Source organism: Pipistrellus kuhlii, unplaced genomic scaffold (genome assembly GCF_014108245.1).
Source record: "Pipistrellus kuhlii isolate mPipKuh1 unplaced genomic scaffold, mPipKuh1.p scaffold_m20_p_15, whole genome shotgun sequence".
Taxonomy (NCBI): domain Eukaryota; kingdom Metazoa; phylum Chordata; class Mammalia; order Chiroptera; family Vespertilionidae; genus Pipistrellus; species Pipistrellus kuhlii.
The window spans coordinates 34,277,444-34,296,950 of record NW_023425460.1 but is presented as its reverse complement, the minus strand read 5'-3'; the positions used below and the strand labels follow the sequence as shown (position 1 = coordinate 34,296,950).

Sequence of the window (19,507 nt, the reverse complement as noted above, 5' to 3'; positions counted from 1 at the left end):
AGCTACCAGCATTCCTTTAATGCTTTTAATTGATTCTGTATGCTATCATTATATTTGACAGTATAGAAAATAACCCAACTAATTTTTTTTCTTCTTCATTTTTGGGATAGGGTCTCAACTGACTTTTGAAAAAATTGCCAAAGGGCAATATGCAAGCATGATGGAACAACAAAAGTTAGCACAAATTTCAAAAGAACAAGCTGAACAGATTTTAGTACTGCAAGCTGAAGTTCAAAGATTAAGGATGAAAACATATCCTGCTCTTATGCAAATGTAAAAATACTGGTGGGAAACATAAGACCAAATCAATCAATTAAAAATATTTTAATTTGATTAAATGGTTTTTTTGTTCTTTCATATCAGGAAATTTAAGTGGAGCCTTTTCTCAGTTGCATAGTTTAATAGCAAATTATTTAATTTTAGTATTATTAATTATAAAAATGTTTGTCATGCATACATAAATAATTGTTTTTAAGAATGAACAAGATTTTTTCTCAGAATTCAAGATCTATTTTATTTCATTTCAATTTTATCAAAAATTATTTCCACAGTGATAGTATAGAAAGTACTAAAGATAATAGAAAGTTATTTTTAGCCACAAGTGACATTTCTAATTTTATGAATTACCTGAAGTTATGATGAAACTATAGATGATTTTTATACTTTTCTATATTTCCTAAGTTTTCCTCAATAAGCATTTCTTCTATAGTCAGGAGAGAAATTGCCAGAACATATAAGATTATTCCTTGTTCTAGCAATGAGAACATGGTAAACTATTTTTATCAAGCCCTAAATCATTCATAAATTATAACATTTTTTGTACATAACATACTAGTAATCTTCTATATGTTATGTTCATTGTAACAGAATTCAATTTTGTGTCCTACTCAATTGTTTAGCAAACAGAAAAAAAATGTGTATTTTTTTTTTTTCCCTGAAAAGTTTATTGCTATGTTCATGCAGATGAGAATGGAATAATGAGATTAATTGGTCAGAAACTGCTCTGCTCTTCTATAGCCAGTGGACTGCTACATCCCAAGATGATACCATATGGAACACTGACCACAATCTTCAAGTGATGTCAATGTCTCATTGTTCTGCAATTTGTGAATTAATTGCTAATTTTAATCTGCAACGCCATGTCCAATGTATACTGGTGTAGGTAAAGCAAGAGAGCTACTATAAAACCTATTTAGAAAAAAGTATTTAGGAGATTTAAAATTTATTTAGAAATTGTCAGGATAATACTATAATAATCACACTGATCAATACTAGATGGGAATGGTAAGAGAAATAATATGACCAACATTTTTTATGACTTCCCTTAGTAATAGAATCACTCCTGAAGTAGTCAGATTTTTTTCTGATTCAGCAGGGAAGTGCCATTGGTAACATTTCCTATATCTAAAGTCCTTCAAAATTATCTGACAAGGGAATTGTGGGATGGGGCATGGGAACATGGACCTAAGTGTGTGAAGAATACAAATACCTTGTACATAAGATAGGATTGACAGTTCTCTGTCCTGTCAGTTGGAATCAATCATGGACATACTAGTCTTCCTCCCTTCCTCCACTGGTGATACAAATTCCATGTCACCTAAACTAACTGCCTGCAGGCTCCATTTGCTAATAGTCAATGCCATAAATTTCACTGGATAATGCTCTGTGAATTCCAAGATCTTAACAAACCAAACAGTCTGTGTGGTTTCTATTTTTTAGTAGCCACCCTAGGTGACCGGCAATGCTTTTTGCTTGAATGCCACAGCTTTGAGACGTGCATTGAGTGGAGATTAGTAGGAACCTCATACCCCCTTCCCCCAGACTATATTCTAATAGCAGAACTTTTCAAGAGAAGGTATCCTCCAGTTTGGGGGATTGGCTGTGGAAAGGTACCTGGGTCATGCACCCCAACCTATTTTTGATACTGTCCATGGTACTGATGCTTCTCAGCTTCTGCTGAACTAACAGCAATTATAGTCTTATTTTATAGCACTTTAAAATATCTATATTATTTAAAAGCAATGTAATGAACTGGGTCAAACATAGCATGGCTTTAAGGATAGCACTTAAGAGTAGGGCTCTGGTATTGATTTGCCTGGTTTCAGATCCTGGCTCAGGCACTAATTTTAAATAACTAGTTTTTAAAATAACTACTTGATATTAAATTTCCATGTCTTAAAAATTGTGATGTTGATCACTGTGATACTCAAATGAGTTAATATAGTTTTTAAACTGACACAAAGCAAGTGCTAAGTGTTCACTTTCATTTTTATGAATAAAAATGTTATTCAGGCCCTGGCTGGTTTAGCTCAGTGGACAGAGCATAAACCAGGGGACTGAAGGGCCCTGGTTTGATTCCAGTCAAGGGCATAGTTGCAAGCTCCATCCCTGGCCCCGCCCTGATTGAGGCATGTGCAGGAGGCAACCAATTGGTGTGTCTCTCTCATGTCAATGTTTCTTTCTTCTGTCTCTCTCTCTTGCTCCATTCCACTGTCTAAAAATCAATGGAAAAAACATCCTCGGGTGAGTATTAACAAAATTAAGGTTTATGGCAATACTGCTTCAAACAAGTCTGTTGGTGCCATGTTTTCAACAGCATTTGCTCACTTCATGACTCTGTATCACATTTCAATTTTTTTCATTACTGTGGCCAGTGATCTTTGATGTTTCTATTGTAATTATTTTGGGGCGCCTCAAACCATTCCCATATAAGATGGTGAATTTAATGGGGAAATGTGTGTGTCCTAACTGTTCCACTGTGTGGTTGTTCCTTTCCTTGGGCCTCCCTATTCCCTGAGACAAGACATAAGAATATTTAAATTAGGTCAACTAATAACCCTAATAAAGCAAGAAATGAATAAGCTTAGTGAGGAAGACATATTGAAATCTGAGATGGGCCAAAAACTAGACTTCTTGTACCAGTTAGCCAAGTTGCACTGGGAAACCAAAAAATTCATTACTCTCTTTATTGTGGTTGTCTGGAAAGGAACCATTTATAATACCTCTGAGGTATGCCTGTAACGTGTACCATTAAATGGAGGTGAAATTCAACAGAAAAGATTTTGTAAAAAGGGACCACCTCATGAGCATCCCTATGCTCCAAACTCTCCCGTAAGTCTGACCCATATTCCATAACCTACTCCCTGTTACTAGAGAACCCACTATGCTGTTGGAGCCCTCAGCCTCCAGCCAATGCCTTGGAAATGCTCATTACTGTGCCAGCTACTCCAGTTCTCCTAGAACCAGACTCCCACTGATGCTGTAGTTCTCCCAAGTGAACACGAACATGTAAAAGTGACTCCAGGGGATGTGCTAAGTTAGCAGTGCAGCTGCAGTCAAGTGCCAGCATCATCAGCACCTAAACCACTTTCCCTGCCACATTTAGGCCCTCTGGCTGAGCAGCAGTTGGTGGAGGCTGGTTGGCACAAAACAGCACAGCTCCCCAAGGCCAGGGAAAGTACATGTGAGGCCTAGCCCAGTCCTCTTGGTTCAGAAGCCAGTGACAATAGCAATTTCAAGAAGGGAGGAATATGGGTATTGGGGGAGAAGATAGATAGGAGGTGACCGAGTTTACTGTCATGGGCACTAACAATTAGGATGGATGCAAGAGCGCAGTCCTTGGGTCTCCTGCCATACCAAATATTAAGTTTGTTAGATCATTGGGAAGAACTGGGCTGAAAATGAGGTGCACCTAGAGGAGGGGGGTCTACAAGTAGGGAATAACTTTTTTTTTTTTAGTTAGTTGGGTTTTTTAAAAGTAAGTAAAGCTGTTTTTGCCCTTAAAAGGACCCAAAAGCAGAAATCCAGAAAGCTCCCAGGAAGGACTTCCAACTTTAGATACAATAGCTTCAGCCACAAAGAAATGAGCTTTCTTCTGAGCACAATTCTAAATTCTCCGAGACTGGGCCAGCTTGGGTTATTGTACATGGCCAGGATGACACTGTACAACAGAGCAGCCAGAAACACAATCATATGACGATGGGTTTCTGGCTGAGAAGTAACTGTGAATTAAGTAGACACTACCATCTATTTCACAGCTGAAGCTAGAAAGGGAGATGAATGCAAAGACCTTGTAGGCCATAATGTCTTAAAGTAGGAGATGATATGTGGTTTTGTAAGAGAAAGATGGTTATGACACTAAATGAGATGAGGAATACAAGAAACAAATTTGTAGAAATGGAAATATAATTTTGGACATATGAGTTTAATTACCTAATAGAGCATATTGATGGGAATATGTGGTAAATTGATGAAAACAAGGTTCACAAACTTAGGAGACAGGCAGGCATTTTAGACCAGTTTAAGTTTAATCATTCACCAGATTGAACTATTTTTTAATATTTAAAATAAAACATCTTTTTATAATAAACAAAAAAGTATTATAACTGACTTCCAAAACTGTCCAAATTATGTTTTAAAACATGATTTAAATTTTTTTTCACTTATCTTTGTCAATTTTTTTCAGATTATCCAAAATACTAAACTTTAATTTTAGAATTTACATATTTATCTAACAGAGTACCCTAAATTGATGTTCATCAAGATACCTCCTTTTAAGCCCTAATGGTATATATCTTCCCTTTAAAATGTGTAAGTATTTTTTAAGTTGTCATCCTCAAAGATATTCTGGAGGAAAAATTAGAAATTAAACACCAATAAATTCTTCTTCATTTCTGTTGTAGTGTAATAATTTATCATCTAACCCATAGAAGTCTATCAACTGAGTAAGGCTGAGTTTCTTGTTCTCTTCAGACATAGCTGACTGCAACTCGTGAAGCAACAGTTGGCTACAGCTTCTCCACTTCTTTATTAACAACTGTAACTGAGTCAGGTCATTCTGAAACAGGGGGGTGGGGGGGAGAAAAACACACACATATAAATGTATGGCAATAACTAGACAGGCATAATATTTTAACTTAAGTTGTTAAATCAGTGGAGTAGGTTTGAAAGGTACCAAAATATTTGGTCATGAATGAGCCTTCTACCTGGGGAAAAATAGGGTGATTTTTACGATGACACTCCAATTGAGTTCTAGGGTATTTTGTTTCATGGGACCTCTAGGCCTCCCTTTACCCTCAGGGAAACATCAAAGCATTAAGTAGGGCAAAACTATGTAGAAAAACAAGAATAGGTTTCTATTACAGCTGTACTTTTAAAAATGAAATATTCAAAATTATTTTCAGCATAAAACTCATAGCTGTATTTAGAAAAATCCTAAAAATTTGAGACAGCAAATAAGATTTACTATTCCATCATTTATTCCACATTACTAGGGAAGGAGAAATTGCAGATATTTGAATGATCCAGGTAAATAAAGGTTATCTTCTTTCAAGTGTACAAGTCCTATTTAATTCAATCTATCTGGGATGAAATCTAAAGTATATTTGTTGTTGTTTTTCAAACAAAATGTGTGGAACTTTTAATAACTTGGAAGAATAAAAGATCACTACTAAAAATGCTTATTCTTATACTCTGTGGCCCATTTTTAACTTTTTAAATCATCCACTATCAGCTGTCACTTCTATTCTCATTGTACTTACATATAACATTTGATACTTCTAATATTGCTACATGCTAGAAAAACTTCAACTGCTATTAAACAGAGGGTGGTACTTTTAAAAAGTTGAACCTGGTGTTTAGAGGCCTCGTCGATTCTACTAGTAAATCTAACATATTTAAGTTAAAAGTTGTTGGAAACCAGGTTTCTAGAATACTTGGCTTATTGCTTATTATGCTAAAAATAATTTCTTCTTTTTGAAATATCTTTCCTGCTATTTACCTAAAAATAAATTTAAAAAGTAATTATGCAATGACTCTGAAATTATCCTCACCTTTGATCTATACATTTTGACTAGTTTTAGCCTCCTAAGAAGGTCTTCTTTCTCCTGAATCTGTTTCACCAATTTTGCCTTTTCTTCATCTAATCCTTTTTGGGGAAGATTCTCATCTAAGTCATTTTGGAGATCACTGCAAGAGCCAGTATCAAGTGGTTTAGATTCACATGCATTGATATTCTTGATGGTATTTTTCAAATATGAACTTTCTTCAAATTCACTGTCTATGTGCTTAAAATTATCTTGCAATTCCAAACGGTTTTCTTCTGTTGAACATGATGGTTTCTCTGGAAAGGTCTGATCATTTTCATCATTCTCTATTTTAAGGCGTTTTACCACACTGTAACAGGAATTAAATGAAAATCTAGTTTTCCTCAGTCGTTCTCTAAGTGTTGCACTCATAGGCTGTAAAAGGCAGAAAAGCATTAATGTTAATAAAAAATATTGATGTAATTAAATCTACTAGAAATAAAGACCATACATTTCTATGGCACACAACACTATCTAGATGGCTGCCTCCATATATCTTAAGTAACCATCACAAAATGTCTTTAATTCCTGGAAGCTCCATTAGTTTTATTCTAGCAAAGTCATCACTCATCTACAACAGTGTTGAGACACTTATTCCAGGAATCAAACATTTGTTCAGCAACTTAGCACATGCCTGACCCTACTCTAGGGGCTTCAGTTACAAATTTCAGAATAGACCTAGATCCTGCCAGCAAAGACCTTCATGCCCCTGCAGATTCAAACTTCTTCAATTTGTAAAAACCTGATGTGAAACTAAATAATTGACTCAAAATGAAATTTTTGGGGTGGAGAAAAGTCAAATACATTATCTTGGGAAATCTAAAATTATTTAATACACTTATTAATGCTACACATGATGTTAATTAACTATCTTCAGTAGACTTAAAACCACCACTGCCACAATCACTAGAAACATAGAACCGACCCACTAAATGAACTAAATTTTCATACTTGCTTTCTTGAACTACTTGTTTGGGGAGATGGTAGATTGACACAGCCCTGTGGAGTGCTAGGTAAAATCACAGCTGAGTCCGAGGGACTTTCCATCTTGAAAATGTTATCTTGGTATACTTCTAAAACACAAAAAATCATCACAAAACGGAAATCAAATTAACCCCACATAAATTTTCTTTATCGAAGAATGTTGTATTATAGGTAACATCAGCAAGTAAGCCAGCGTCTTCCTCTTTCACTTAGCTGTGATTCATTACTGCTTTTTGCTGTTGTTTTCCATTTACCCTCCTAAATAAGGTTGTGTTGGTTCACATGGTGGCTACTAGTTTTTTTCATGACAAATTAACTAGCGAGCGTCTCCATTTGTTTTCATATTCAAAGCCTGCCATATGGGGAGGAGAACAACGTTGGAGAGTTAACAATTCTTTTATTTCGTTCTGCCAGCTTCATAGGGAGAGGAAATACAATTGAAATCTTGCCCCCAAAGAATATGATCAGACAGTCCTGTCCCACCGCCCTGAACCTTAAAGGCTGTGCGATGAGAACCAATGACCCTCCAGAACCCAGGGATAAGGAACACAAAAGCAAATAAATGTACGCTTTGTCTGCACCATTTCCATTTAAATAGCGAAAAGACCCTGCAAAGCAGAGTCCACTTTAGCTTGTTTCCTGAAACAAAGGCACCAACTTTACGGGGAGGAAGGGGGTGTGACAGAGGAGTCCTCCCTTCCCTCCCACCATTGCAGGAAACCACACTAGCCCTGGAGGCCCCGGGCCGAGGGGAGGTTGAGAGGGCCCCTGACCGCCGAAAGGCAGCGCTGTTCGTCTGCACAGCGGACCCCCAAGGCAGGTCAGCTTCCACACAGCTACCCGCGGCCCCGGACGCTACCTCCCTCCGCCATCCCCACGGCGACGGACACCCGCCCAGTGCGGGCCAGGGCTGCTCGCGTTCCAGGGGCCGGGCCTCGCGGGAGGCGGGAACCGCGCGAGATTGGCCAGATTGACTGACGCGCGCAGCTCGGCTTCACCCAGCTCTCGAGAGCGGCGGCACTGCGCGCGCACAGCCAGGAGTCTCCACCAGGGGGCCAGGGAGGGGAGGGGCGGGGCCTGGAGGGGCGGGGCGAAGCCAAGGAAGAGGCGGCAGAGACGCGTGATTGGTCAAACTGACAAGCGCGCGGGCGCGCGCGCGCGCGCACGGTCCTACTCCGCCCACCGCCCTGGAGCAGCGGGGCTGCGCGCGCAGCAGCGAGCCTCTGCGGCGTCAGGTAGGCGGGGCTGAGCGTCGGAGCTCATGATCGATTTCTGTGGGAGCGCGCTTTTCTTCGCGACTTTCCCTCCCTCTTCTTTTCGTACAGAACTTTCCTTCCTGCTTCGTTGTGTTTGTGTTTGGGCTCTTTGCTCGCCACAGCGAAGACCTTTCCTCGGACTTGACAGGACCGAGAGCCTCAGGGAGGTCTGTGTGTGGAATTTACAGCTCGTAAACTCCCCAAAGGCCGAGACCACCAAAGAGCAGCGCTGGGTTAATGGCCTGTTGAGAATCCACCCAGTTGAGCTCGTTTTTCTAGCCTTTGCGGTCCAGTCACAAAGGTTCTGCTGTATCTACCTCAAAAGTTAGATTTCCTCAGTTTGGCTTCAAATGTGAGAGAAAATGCCCCCCAAGGATGTTTGTGGTGGTACAGCAGAGGAATGAGAACACATCCTATCCGATAAAAGAGTAATATGCAAATTGACCATCACTCCAACACAAGATGGCTGCCTCCATGTGGACATAAGATGGCTGCCACAACATGGCCAGCAGAGGAGGGCAGTTGGGAGGGACTAGGCCTACAAGGGAGGGTAGTAGGTGATCATGCCTGCAGGGAAAGGCAGATGGGGGGACCAGGTCTGCAGGGGGAGGCAGTTAGGGATGACCAGGACTGCACGGGAGGGCAGTTAGGGGCAAACTGGCTGGCAGGGGAGCAGTTAGGCATCAATCAGGCTGGCAGGGGAGTGGTTAGGGGGTGATCAGGCTGGCAGGCAGAAGCAGTTAGATACAATCAGGAAGGCAGGCAGGAGAGCAGTTGGCAGTCAGCAGTCATGGATTGTGAGAGGGATGTCCTGCTGCCCATGTAGGCCCGATCCTAATTGGACATGCCTCAAGGGGTCCCAGATTGGAGAGGGTGCAGGCTGGGAGAGGGACACACACCCTATGCACAAATTTTGTGCGCTGGGCCTCTAGTCCCTAAGATTATAAGATTACATCATTGCCTAATGCAGACGTTTGAAGCAGACCTGGTCCTTGCTGAATCCTGAGCAGCAACATCCTTAGTCTGAAATACCCTCTCTGTTTCCTGTGCGGTGATGGTCTGTTGCTGGGCAACAAAGTTAAGTAAAGTGGGTGGAGTACTGCGTTTAGGGAAAGACAGCTGAGTAATTTCTGAGTCACCAGAAAGGTGGGAATTTTAAGGGGCCAGAGTTCTCAGTCCTAGTGAATGCATGGCCCTTTTAAACATTGACACTGTCTCTGTACTGACACCTTTCTAACGGTCAGGACCCAGGAGGATTTAACAAATGTGGGAGTCAAATGGCCGGGGTTCAAATTCCGGCGCCATTCTTTCATGTGTTTTGTAATGTACTGTCTCTGTGCCTTGGTTTCCTCCTGTGTAAAATGGCGTTATAATACCAACCTCCTAGGGATTAGAGAGGATTAAATGAGAATTCATTACAGAAGATGAGAACAGTGCTTGTATCTAAGAAGCTGTCTATTTGTTACTTTATATGAAAATCTTGAATGGATGTGGTCCCTATGCCTGGCAGGCGATTGAAGCGCCAGCATCTGTCATGGAAGGGTAGGTCCCAGTTGACCTCTGGACCCGGGGCCTTGGAGTCCCCTCCACCTGAGTCAACAGTGCTGGAGTCCCCACACAGAGATATGGTGAGCATGGCTGCAGGCCAGTGTGCAGTGTAGGCCTCTTGATCTGGTGCTGCCCACTCATCTGCTCCACCTTCCTGCCACAGTCCCACTCTTGTCAGGGCCCATGGGGCCGGCAGCCCCTCCACTGCCGCCTGCTGCCAGTGCCACTTCATTACTGACCCCCACCATGTTCTGTGCCGCCCCTGGTGGTCAGTGCATGTCATAGCAAGCAGTTGAACGACCTGGGGGGGGGGGGGGGGTGTGTGCAATTTCATATTAGGCTTTTATTATATAGAATAGCAACTATATTCATCATTCCCTAATTGACTTAAAGGAATGCATCAGATACTTCTTTCACCCCTGCACTTACCTTTCCAAAAAAGGCCACAGATTTTTTTAATGGGGGCTGTGATCTGTGATATCTCTCACAATTTAAACCAGCAGGAAATTTGGAGCCTCCCCGGAATTAATATGTATTCCACTACTAAATTTTTCAAAAATGATATAAATTCATCTCAAGGAATTTAGAAAATGAGTATGAGAACTCATGATTTTGTAATAGGGGTGTTATTCACCTAACCAAGCCACAGGTCTTAGTCTGTACTTTTATTTCTCCCTTTACTCATCCATTGGCATCAGTTACTCAGAATGATTTGTCCTGACACTAGAAGCACAGTGCAGACTCTGCATATTCTTTTCACCTTGGGGCATAAGGTTGGGTCCTTTTTATGATTCCCTCAAGTCAGCTGCTTCAAAATCCTTTTATCATTACAACATAAGCTCAGAGCTGTTTTTGCTGGCTGCATAAAGGAAAACATCTTGCCTTGCAAATGTTCTGACTTGCTTATTATGTAAACTGGTATATTAAAATGAGATTGTTTTTGCCAGATTTTTAAAGAACTTCAGAATAAGCACTCAGAAAGACCTATTTTCAGCCCTTGCTGGTTTGGCTCAGTGTATAGAGCATTGGCCTGCGGACTAAAGGGTCCTAGGTTCAATTCTGTTTGGGGGCACATGTTGGGTTGTGGTCTCCATCCCCAGTTGGGGGTGTGCAGAAGGCAGTCGATCAGTGGTTCTCTCTAATCATTGATGTTTCTATCTCTCCCTCTCCCTTCCTCTCTGAAATCAATAAAAATATATTTAAAAAACAACAACCCTGATCTTCCCATATATGTTTGTGTTTTACCTACTCCTATCACATGCTAAAATGGAAACATACATTCCACTATCAGTTTAGTATAAGGCAGTGTTTCCCAAACTTCTCTCATGATGAGAATCACCTAGTGGAGTTGTTAAAATACAGATTCCTGAATCCCAACTAAGAAGTGCTAAACTAGAATTTTGGGGAACATATTGGTAAAATTTTAGGAACATATAGGACTATTAAGTATACAGTTTTACCTATTGATATATGTTCCCCAAAATTCTAGTTTAGCACTTCTTAGTTGGGATTCAGGAATCTGTATTTTAACAACTCCACTAGGTGATTCTCATCATGAGAGAAGTTTGGGAAACACTGGTGTAAGGGATCAGGAATATAGCCTCTATAGTTTTCACTGTACCTTTAGATAAAGCCTAGCAAACATTTCCATGTCCTTAGGAGCCCCAAATCTTTTGACCTTTAAGGAGTTTGGTGTTGCTGACACAGGACATTGTATTTTCCTATGAAATTTTTCAGGCAGAGAAAAACATTGCCAGCAGACAATGACTCCTTACTCTACCATGGAGAACAATTTGAGCAATGGAATTCAATGATAATAGTAATTAATATCAACCTAAGGCAGGTTTTCTCATTGTGTTTTTAAATTTCTTCAATACCCAGGGCTACCATTAGTCACTTTGTTATTCATTAAGGAGTGGTAAGATGTACCTTCCATTCTTCTCTGTGATTATTGTTGGTAGGATGATGACAGAGGCCTAAAAAATTTTTATGAGGCTTCTTATTCTTTTTTAATAGCAAGAAGAGCATAGTGAATGCTGTCTCCCTCTTCCCTATCCCTTTCTCTTTCTACATACACACACACACACACACACACACACACACACACACGCACTCTCTCTTTTAAGCCACAATTCAAAATTTTGTTTCAGAAGATGTATTTAGTTTTTTAGCTCTTGGCTTTAGCATTATTTTAAAATTTTTAACAGTAATCTCAGGGGAACCTAAGTTCCATTCCATTAACTTTTCTGCATTTGACCAAAAAAAAAAAAAAAAGAAAATAATATTATGTAGACATAGCTAGTATAGGTATATTTTTAAACAATTAAAAATGTAAATATACATTTTTAAAATATATTTTATTGATTTTTTTACAGAGAGGAAGAGAGAGGGATCGAGAGTTAGAGACATCGATGAGAGTGAATCATCAATCAGCTGCCTCTTGCACACTCCCTACTGGGGATGTGCCTGCAACCAAGGTACATGCCCTTGACTGGAATCGAACCTGGGACCTTTTAGTCCACAGCCCAATGCTCTATCCACTGAGCCAAACTGATTTTGGCTGTAAATATACATTTTTAAGATCAGGTTTAAATCCACTTAGGTGAGGAATTATACAGAATGCACATGATTAAGTTTATTTATAGTGTTTATTAAGACAAATTAAATTAATTCAGATTTATAACACTCAAAAGAAAATACAAATTCTCTTAATCAACTTTCAGTATTTCTAATGACATTTGTATATAATTGCCTTTAAAAACTCCCCTCTAGGTTTCTCTTGCCATGAATTCAAATATAATCTTAAAGACTAATCTATTGGTAAAGAATATACATTTTATTTAGTCCTGTCTTCTCATAAGTTTCCCTTTGAGAATAACTGACAAACTATTTATTTTCTCTATTACCTAAAAACCTCATATAAACATTTATAACGTGTAATGATTCACTTGTAGAGACTATTGAACACACTGTTATCAAAGGGGTGAACTGTTTAATACTATCGGGTCTAGTAATAATGTCGTTTTTAAACATTCGTTTGAAATCTTGCTTGGCGTTGACTTGTATTGACATAACCTTCAAACACGTGGTATCTACAGAACGTGTGAAGTGCAATTAACAAGTTTTGCTTGAAAAAGTTTGTGTTTGGTTTGGTTTTTGTTGCAAAACTAGGGCTAAGAAGATGGTGGATGAAGAGCTTATTCGGCACTGCATGCTTTACGAGTTCCAATTAGGAAGAAAAGCAAGCGAGGCTGCAAAAAACATCTGTAGTGCTCTTGGTCAAGATGCAGTTAGTGCCAGAAAATGCCAGCGTTGGTTTGAGAAATTTCGCAAGGGAAATTTTTCGTTAGATGACAAGAGTGGTCGAGGCCGTGTGTCCAATTTTGATCAAGAAGCTCTTCAAGCTCTTTTGGTGCAAAATCCTCAAATTACCCAACTAGAGCTTGCAACAACTGTAAATTGTTCACAAAACACAATTTCCAATCAATTGCGTGCACTTGGCAAAGTCCAAAAGTTTGGAAAATGGGTTCCTCATGAGTTGACTGACAACAACCGTAATCAAAGAGTCACAATTTGCAGTTCGCTCCTCTCTCGTCAAAACCGTTTGCCGTTTTTAGAGCAAATTGTTACCGGAGATGAAGAATGGGTGCTGTATGTTAATTTGAAAAGGCGGCCTCAATGGTTGGACAAAAATTAGGCTCCGCAGCCCACGCCAAAACCTGACTTGCATGCGAAAAAAGTGATGTTGTGTGTTTGGTGGAATTTTAAAGGAATTCTTCATTATGAACTTTTACCATCTACCCAAACCATTACAAGTGCAGTGTATAGTGCCCAATTGGAAAGGTTAGCCCAAGCTTTAAGAGAAAAAGAACCCGCGCTGATTAATCGGAAGGGCGTAATTCTTCACCACGATAACGCACGACCGCATACTGCAAGAATCACTGCTGAAAAACTGCGCCAGTTGGAATGGGAAGTTCTCCCTCAACCTGCATATTCTCCTGATATTGCCCCTTCCGATTACCATTTGTTTCGTTCTTTGCAAAACTTTCTTCTTGGAAAAAAATTTAATAATGAAGAATGCCTCAAAAATGCATTGACCGAATTTTTTGCATCAAAATCACAAGAATTTTACAACAGAGGGATTAAAATGCTTCCTGAGCGTTGGGCACAAATAGTAGAAAACAACAGCAACTATATTGTTGATTAAATTTTGTTGTATTGTTTAAATAAATTCGATTTAAAAAAAGGTATTAGAAAACGACATTAATTATTACTAGACCTAATAGTATGCTTTAGCTCAGGAAGGAAAAGATTTTATTTTCAACTTCAAGATGAAAAAGCCCTTGCCTTAGCTAGAGGCATGCCTGAAAGGTTGCCCCACTGAGTAGCAGGATGTCTACTGAGAGCAAGGAAATACAGGAATGGTCAATAGTATTAGTATGATAAAAACCCGTCCACCCCAGGCAACTAGAAAATTGGTCTGGTAACTAATACTGAGGGTAATATATTGAACAAGATCCTAAAGAACTCTTTTCCCCTAAAGTTCCTTTTCTTTTATTCTCTCAGATCTGGCATCTTATCAAGTCCATTAGAGACCAGAGAAGTAGAGAGTCTATGACTCACTGCTATTACTGGGGTGTGTTCCCTTGGAGAAGAATAGGGTGATTCAGGTTAGATTAATAACAGTGAGGAAGGGGGTGAGGGTGTATGTGGGTGGGAAGGTCATGGCAGATGAGTTAGATTGTGGAAAAGTAATGGTAATAAAAGTATTGCTCAGGGCCACGTCTTTCTCAGATCCTTTATTCACTCAGAAATTTCATCAGTGCATTTATTTGGAGAAAAAAGGCATTAGATGTCAGCAAATCCTTAAGCAACAGAACATGTTTTATAATGACTTTTAACTACCTGAGGTTTGAGAGATAATTCCCAAGATAATTTCACAGTATTTAAATCTGTGAAATTTAAAAAAAAGAAAAAGAAAGAAAGAAACCAACTCAGTTTTCTACTCTGGGCTTTCACTTTTGTTCAGTCTTAAGAGTATAAAAGGGTTCTTCTCAGTGATGTTTTTTAGATGGGGAGCAAGGGTATCAATGGTACCAGGAAAAAAGGAGTTAAGAGACCATTCTATTGTACCATGAGCTAGGACCCTTCTGATCTTTTTGCTACCACTTAGCAAACTTTGATGACAGAGAAAGATAGTAGTAGAGAAAATCTGAATTGTTCAGAACCAGGAATTTTATGGCTCTGTTCAGGATCTGAGAGCTAGAAAGAAACTTAATCCCCTTTCCACCACTCCCAAAGGTAACATAAAATGTCTTAGATTTTCCTCATGGACCTTTATGAGCTGTTCCAAACCCACTGAATGCAGAGCGCCTGACCACCAGATCTGAATCACCAGGTAGAGTCCATGGAGAGGCATGATCAAAGATGGGGGAGGTGGCTTGGGCAAAGGCATCTCTTACTGGATCCTCTCCCTTCCACCTTCAAGTTTGTGCCTAGTGCTCACGTCCCCCATGTCGTGTTTAAATCACACAGATCGTCAGTGAGATCAACATTACCCAGCTCTCTTGCTGAAACCGGTTTGGCTCAGTGAATAGAGCATTGGTCTGAGGACTGAAGGGTCCCAGGTTCCATTCCGGTCAAGGGCATGTATCTTGGTTGCAGGCACATCCCCGGTGAGGGGTGTGCAGGAGGCAGCTGGTTGATGTTTCTCTCTCATCGATGTTTCCGGCTTTCTGTCCCTCTCCCTTCCTCTGTGTAAAAAAAATCAATAAAATATATATTTAAAAAAAAACACCAAAAACACATTAGCCAGCTCTCCACCTCTGTAGCAACCAATAATAATAATAATAATAATAATAATAATAATAATGTGTGAAGTTTAATAATGGCAAATATCACTGTTTTTTATAGTGAAAATACATCTTTCCCATAAATAAGTTCTTAGAAAGAAGCATAGAACATAGCTACATTCACCATGACATAGTCTTCCAACATTACCCAGCTATTTAGACTTTGTTAACACAAGATTAAGACATAATACTTTTCTTTCAACGGTGTACATACACCTTTATTTCAAATTCTTCCCAACCCTCCCATCTCCCCAAACTTCCACTCTGTGCCACTCAGATTATTATTCGATAGTAACGCAGCTGTCAAGTACCTATATCATCTCAGTTATTTTTCATTTGATGTAAGTGGCTCTGAGTCAAATTATCCTTTTCTTATAGCCACTTATTAACCTTACTTTTGTCATCTTTTAATCAAGAAAAGGTTAATTGTTTTCCAATACTCACAGTACGTGGGAATGATGGTGTAGTCTATCTCCATTGAACTGTTTACTCTTTTCCTTACACTCTGGTATAACTTGTGAATCTATGCCCTTCTATGAATGCTGGATATTGAAAATTCAGCTTTTATGTTGCTGAAGATTTGCTGTGAGTGGAATTCATACCAAAGGCAGGAATAATACTCACCTTCAAAGTTGGTCTTCTCAGACTTTTGAAAGCCTATCATTTGGCAGACAGTATCCCATGATACTAAAGTACACAGGTTTGGAGGGCATGTAACTAAACACGACTACATTTATAAGCAACGTCTTGTGAAACTATACATTATAAGCTGCCCATAGGTTTTTTAAAAAGAAACAAAAGCATTGCTACAGGTTGGCTTTATCTGAAATGCTTTCCTAGCTTAATTCTGAGCCACTGAAATAGGGTGTTTTGAACCTGTTTGTACAAGTTTAAGATTTTTGTGAAGCTGCCAAGTCTTAAATATAACAATAATTAGCATAAAGCTTGTGCAATTGAACTGCCCCAAAAGGAATGAGTTTGAATCTTTGGCAAGATGTTCCTCTTTTTTAAAAAAGCAGTTTTGTCAGTACATATTATTTTCACTCAGAGCTGTTTTCCTCAACTTGGGAAGGTGTTTAAAGTGGACTTTATTTCATTCCAATAATTGCCTATGGAGATAGCGATTTATTTCCAGTCACTAATTTTCAGGATGAATCAATCAACCACTTCTACCCACCAATACAACCCTGTCTGCTATGAACACTTTCTAATTTTATAGTTTGACAGAAACAGACTAACTTCTTCCTTCAACATAGAATTCTTCCATGCTCAGAATGGGTTAAGTCCCCAAAATAAGCTCTAGGAAGAAAATCCATTTCAGAAAAGAAATTCATGGATATCAAACAGTAGATGCAATGAGTCACTATCTGAAGTGACTTGATTTTGAGCAGTGAAAATAGCATGTTATCACAGGTTTGAAAGACCACAGGTAAGAATTATGTGGACTAATGAGAGTACTCAGGAGGTTGAAATTGAACATTTGAATACTAATTAGCAAACCTATCGCCTTCCAATCAGTAATTGCTTAAGCGCAGACTACAGGAAGCTTTCCTGGACCATCACATTCATAACTGAAGCTGTCTTCAAGAGTTGAAATTCAATGCCAAGAATGTTGTTGGGGGCGAGGGAGGAAGGGAAAAGAGGGGAGTAGAGGGAAGTGGAGTAGAAAAAGAAAGAGAGGAGGGAGAAGCAGGGGAGAGCAACATCTTTATTATATTGTATATTAGAGGTCAAACACATGGAATTTGTACACAGGTATGGTTCCTAGGCCTGCGATCAGGGCCACCTTCCTTGGCTGCATGCAGCTGGCCCTGCCCCCTGCCGCCACCCACTCCTGGTTCCCCATTTACCATTGGGCAATTGGAGCCTACCAGCCAGAAGGGACCAAGAGGTTGGTCATTCCTGCCCACTGGCTGCCACCCATACCCCCCACCACAGTCGCTCTGTGTATAAGACAACTGGTGGGGTGGGGGCCTTGGCCTGACGCCATCAGGGTCCCTCACCACCCATTCCCGGTTCCCCATTCACCATTGGGTGATTGGAGCCTGCTGGCCAGGGAAAGAGACCAAGAGGTGGTCAGTGTGCCTCATAATGATTGGTCGAGCAGTCATTCTGGTTGTTCCATTGTTAGGGTCAATTTGCATATTACCCTTTTATTATATAGGATTTCTTGTCCTTAACCAGAACAAAACTCTTGTGTTTTAAAATACTATTTGTTAAAACAGACTATTGATTTCTAGGCTTGTTTACTTCATACTATAACTTATTCTATAGATTTAATCTGGGTTTTAATATCCAAATAATAGATCAAATACCACAAAACCTGAACATATTTAATTGGGCAAAATTCTAAAAAATAATAATTTATTCCTTAATGAGAAATACATAATTTAATGTTATCAAAGTATTTTGATACAATTGAGTAAAAAAGATTATGGAAGTGCAAAAATTATCCTATCTAATAAAAGGGTAATATGCAAATTAACCATCACTCCATCACAAAGATGGTGGCACCCAGTCCTCTCAGCATCGCCAGAGTCCCCCAGTTCTGAGCAGGAGGGCGACTACTGAGAGCAGGCAGCGTGAGTGCCTGGTGGAATGCTTGCTTCATCGCCATGGTGTGGATGGGCCTTTGGGCTGTGGATAGCCTCTGGGCAGCAGGCGTGGAGTGGCCAGGCCCTGCAGAGAGCTACTGGCACACAGATTCGTGCACAGGGCTACTATGTAGTGATTAATAAAAATGTAAACATGCATTATAGGTACAGGTGTATTTCCATAGGACAGACAGAATATTATAATAGGTTAAGTCAGATTATATCTTGTAAATTAGATAAGCCACAATTTACAGCAGGTGAAATTTTAAATGAGTAAGGCTGTAAAGCCACAGACCTTACTTACTTACATTTTCTTTAGCAGTCCAAACATTTTCCTTGTTAATTTTTGTTGCTCTCTGCAGTGAATTGGGCATGAAATGGGCTGTGGTCACAAACTAAGAAGGTGAGGTTACTTAAATCTGTACTAAATATGATATAATCATGGGTTGTCAGTTTAAATAGGGGAAGTTATTTGGGATTTTTGTTTGAATACAAGTTTAGGTGAAGACAAATGACACAATTGATGTTTACAACTCTTTTTCTCTGATTCATTCATTCTGATGGAACTGTGGCTACGTCAGGGATTAGGACTGAATCAGAGCAACTGAGTTCTTTACTGACCCTGCCACTAACAGCTAACTAGCCTTTGGCAGATTCAGTTAACTTCTATGGTCCCAGTTTTCTCACCTATGAATTGTAGAGAGAAAGGCAATCTTTTCCAGCTCTGAGTTTCTCTGATTTTAGTTTTGGTACATTTTGGTACACCTGAAATTACCAGTTTCCAGCCTTACTTAGTTCACAGAGAGTTGGAGTTACAGATAAAAGTTCCTATAGAAATAATCATTATGATGATACTATGGAAAATGTGCTAGGTGCTGAAAATGGGAAAAGTATATAAAAGTATATTTTTTAGGAATTTACAAAGACAAATTGGATACGTTGGTAGTTGTAACATAGATGCAATCAGCACCAGCCCTGGGGGGTGGGGGATTGTTACAAAGAGGACTTTTTTCTTCAGTGACCTTTCCCTTCCTCTTACTGGTAACAGCCTTCCCACATCATATGAGTCCCAGTCTCCCAAACCCAGGACTTCAGGGTGAGTCCTATTTCCCACCACTTGCCATTGCAACACCCCTGGTTACTCTGGTTAGTTTTAATCTTCTGGAAATCATGCGCTTGCCTTTATTAACATTTGATGCTAAGGAGCAGAGAGCAAGCAGGCGGTAAGGAACAAGGGGTGCCGGACTACGAGAGGGATGTCTGACTGCTGGCTTAGGCCCACTTCCCGAGGGCTCCTGGACTGTGAGAGGGCGCAAGCTGGGCTGAGGGATCCTTCCTCCCAGTGCACAACCCCTCGCTCCTTACCGCCCACCTGCTCACTACTCTTTACCACTCAGCTCGCTGCTCCT

The 19,507-nt window shown here is 39.9% G+C and overlaps 2 protein-coding genes across 10 annotated transcripts in view; one reads left to right on the top strand and one right to left on the bottom strand.

Moving 5' to 3' along the window:
• The window catches only part of CFAP43 (cilia and flagella associated protein 43), a 76,813-nt gene extending 75,120 nt beyond the window's left edge, over positions 1-1,693 (top strand). For both annotated transcript variants that reach the window (XM_045582068.1, XM_036438954.2), the window contains one exon: positions 111-1,693. In XM_045582068.1, coding sequence (XP_045438024.1) covers positions 111-277 — 167 coding nt within the window. In that variant the 3' untranslated portion in view covers positions 278-1,693. The remainder of the gene's footprint in view (positions 1-110) is intronic.
• A 2,492-nt stretch (positions 1,694-4,185) lies between these two features.
• SFR1 (SWI5 dependent homologous recombination repair protein 1) lies at positions 4,186-16,765 on the bottom strand. 8 transcript variants are annotated; one of them, XM_036438942.2, is made up of 4 exons: positions 16,744-16,765; positions 6,816-6,937; positions 5,832-6,239; positions 4,186-4,837 (listed from the first exon to the last, which is right to left on the bottom strand). In XM_036438942.2, exons 2-4 carry the CDS (start codon positions 6,909-6,911, stop codon positions 4,646-4,648), a joined length of 696 nt encoding a protein of 231 aa, XP_036294835.2. In that variant the 5' UTR covers positions 6,912-6,937; positions 16,744-16,765; the 3' UTR covers positions 4,186-4,645. The 8 variants fall into 8 exon arrangements, with proteins under 8 accessions (XP_036294835.2, XP_036294837.1, XP_036294842.1 ...); XM_036438944.2 differs by lacking the exon at positions 16,744-16,765 and adding an exon at positions 12,567-12,578 and having other exon boundaries at positions 6,816-7,175; XM_036438949.2 differs by lacking the exon at positions 16,744-16,765 and adding an exon at positions 8,422-8,443.
• Between the last annotated feature and the right edge of the window lie 2,742 nt (positions 16,766-19,507).

What these genes read in the sequence shown, in the direction of transcription:
- SFR1 (XM_036438944.2), bottom strand. Translation starts at nt 6,956, where the DNA reads ATGATTTTTTGTGTTTTAGAAGTATACCAAGATAACATTTTCAAGATG. An exon ending in CAAGTAGTTCAAGAAAGCAA is followed by an intron (nt 6,240 to 6,815) that starts GTATGAAAATTT and finishes TGCCTTTTACAG; the next exon opens with CCTATGAGTGCAACACTTAG. An exon ending in TCAAAATGTATAGATCAAAG is followed by an intron (nt 4,838 to 5,831) that starts GTGAGGATAATT and finishes CCCCTGTTTCAG; the next exon opens with AATGACCTGACTCAGTTACA.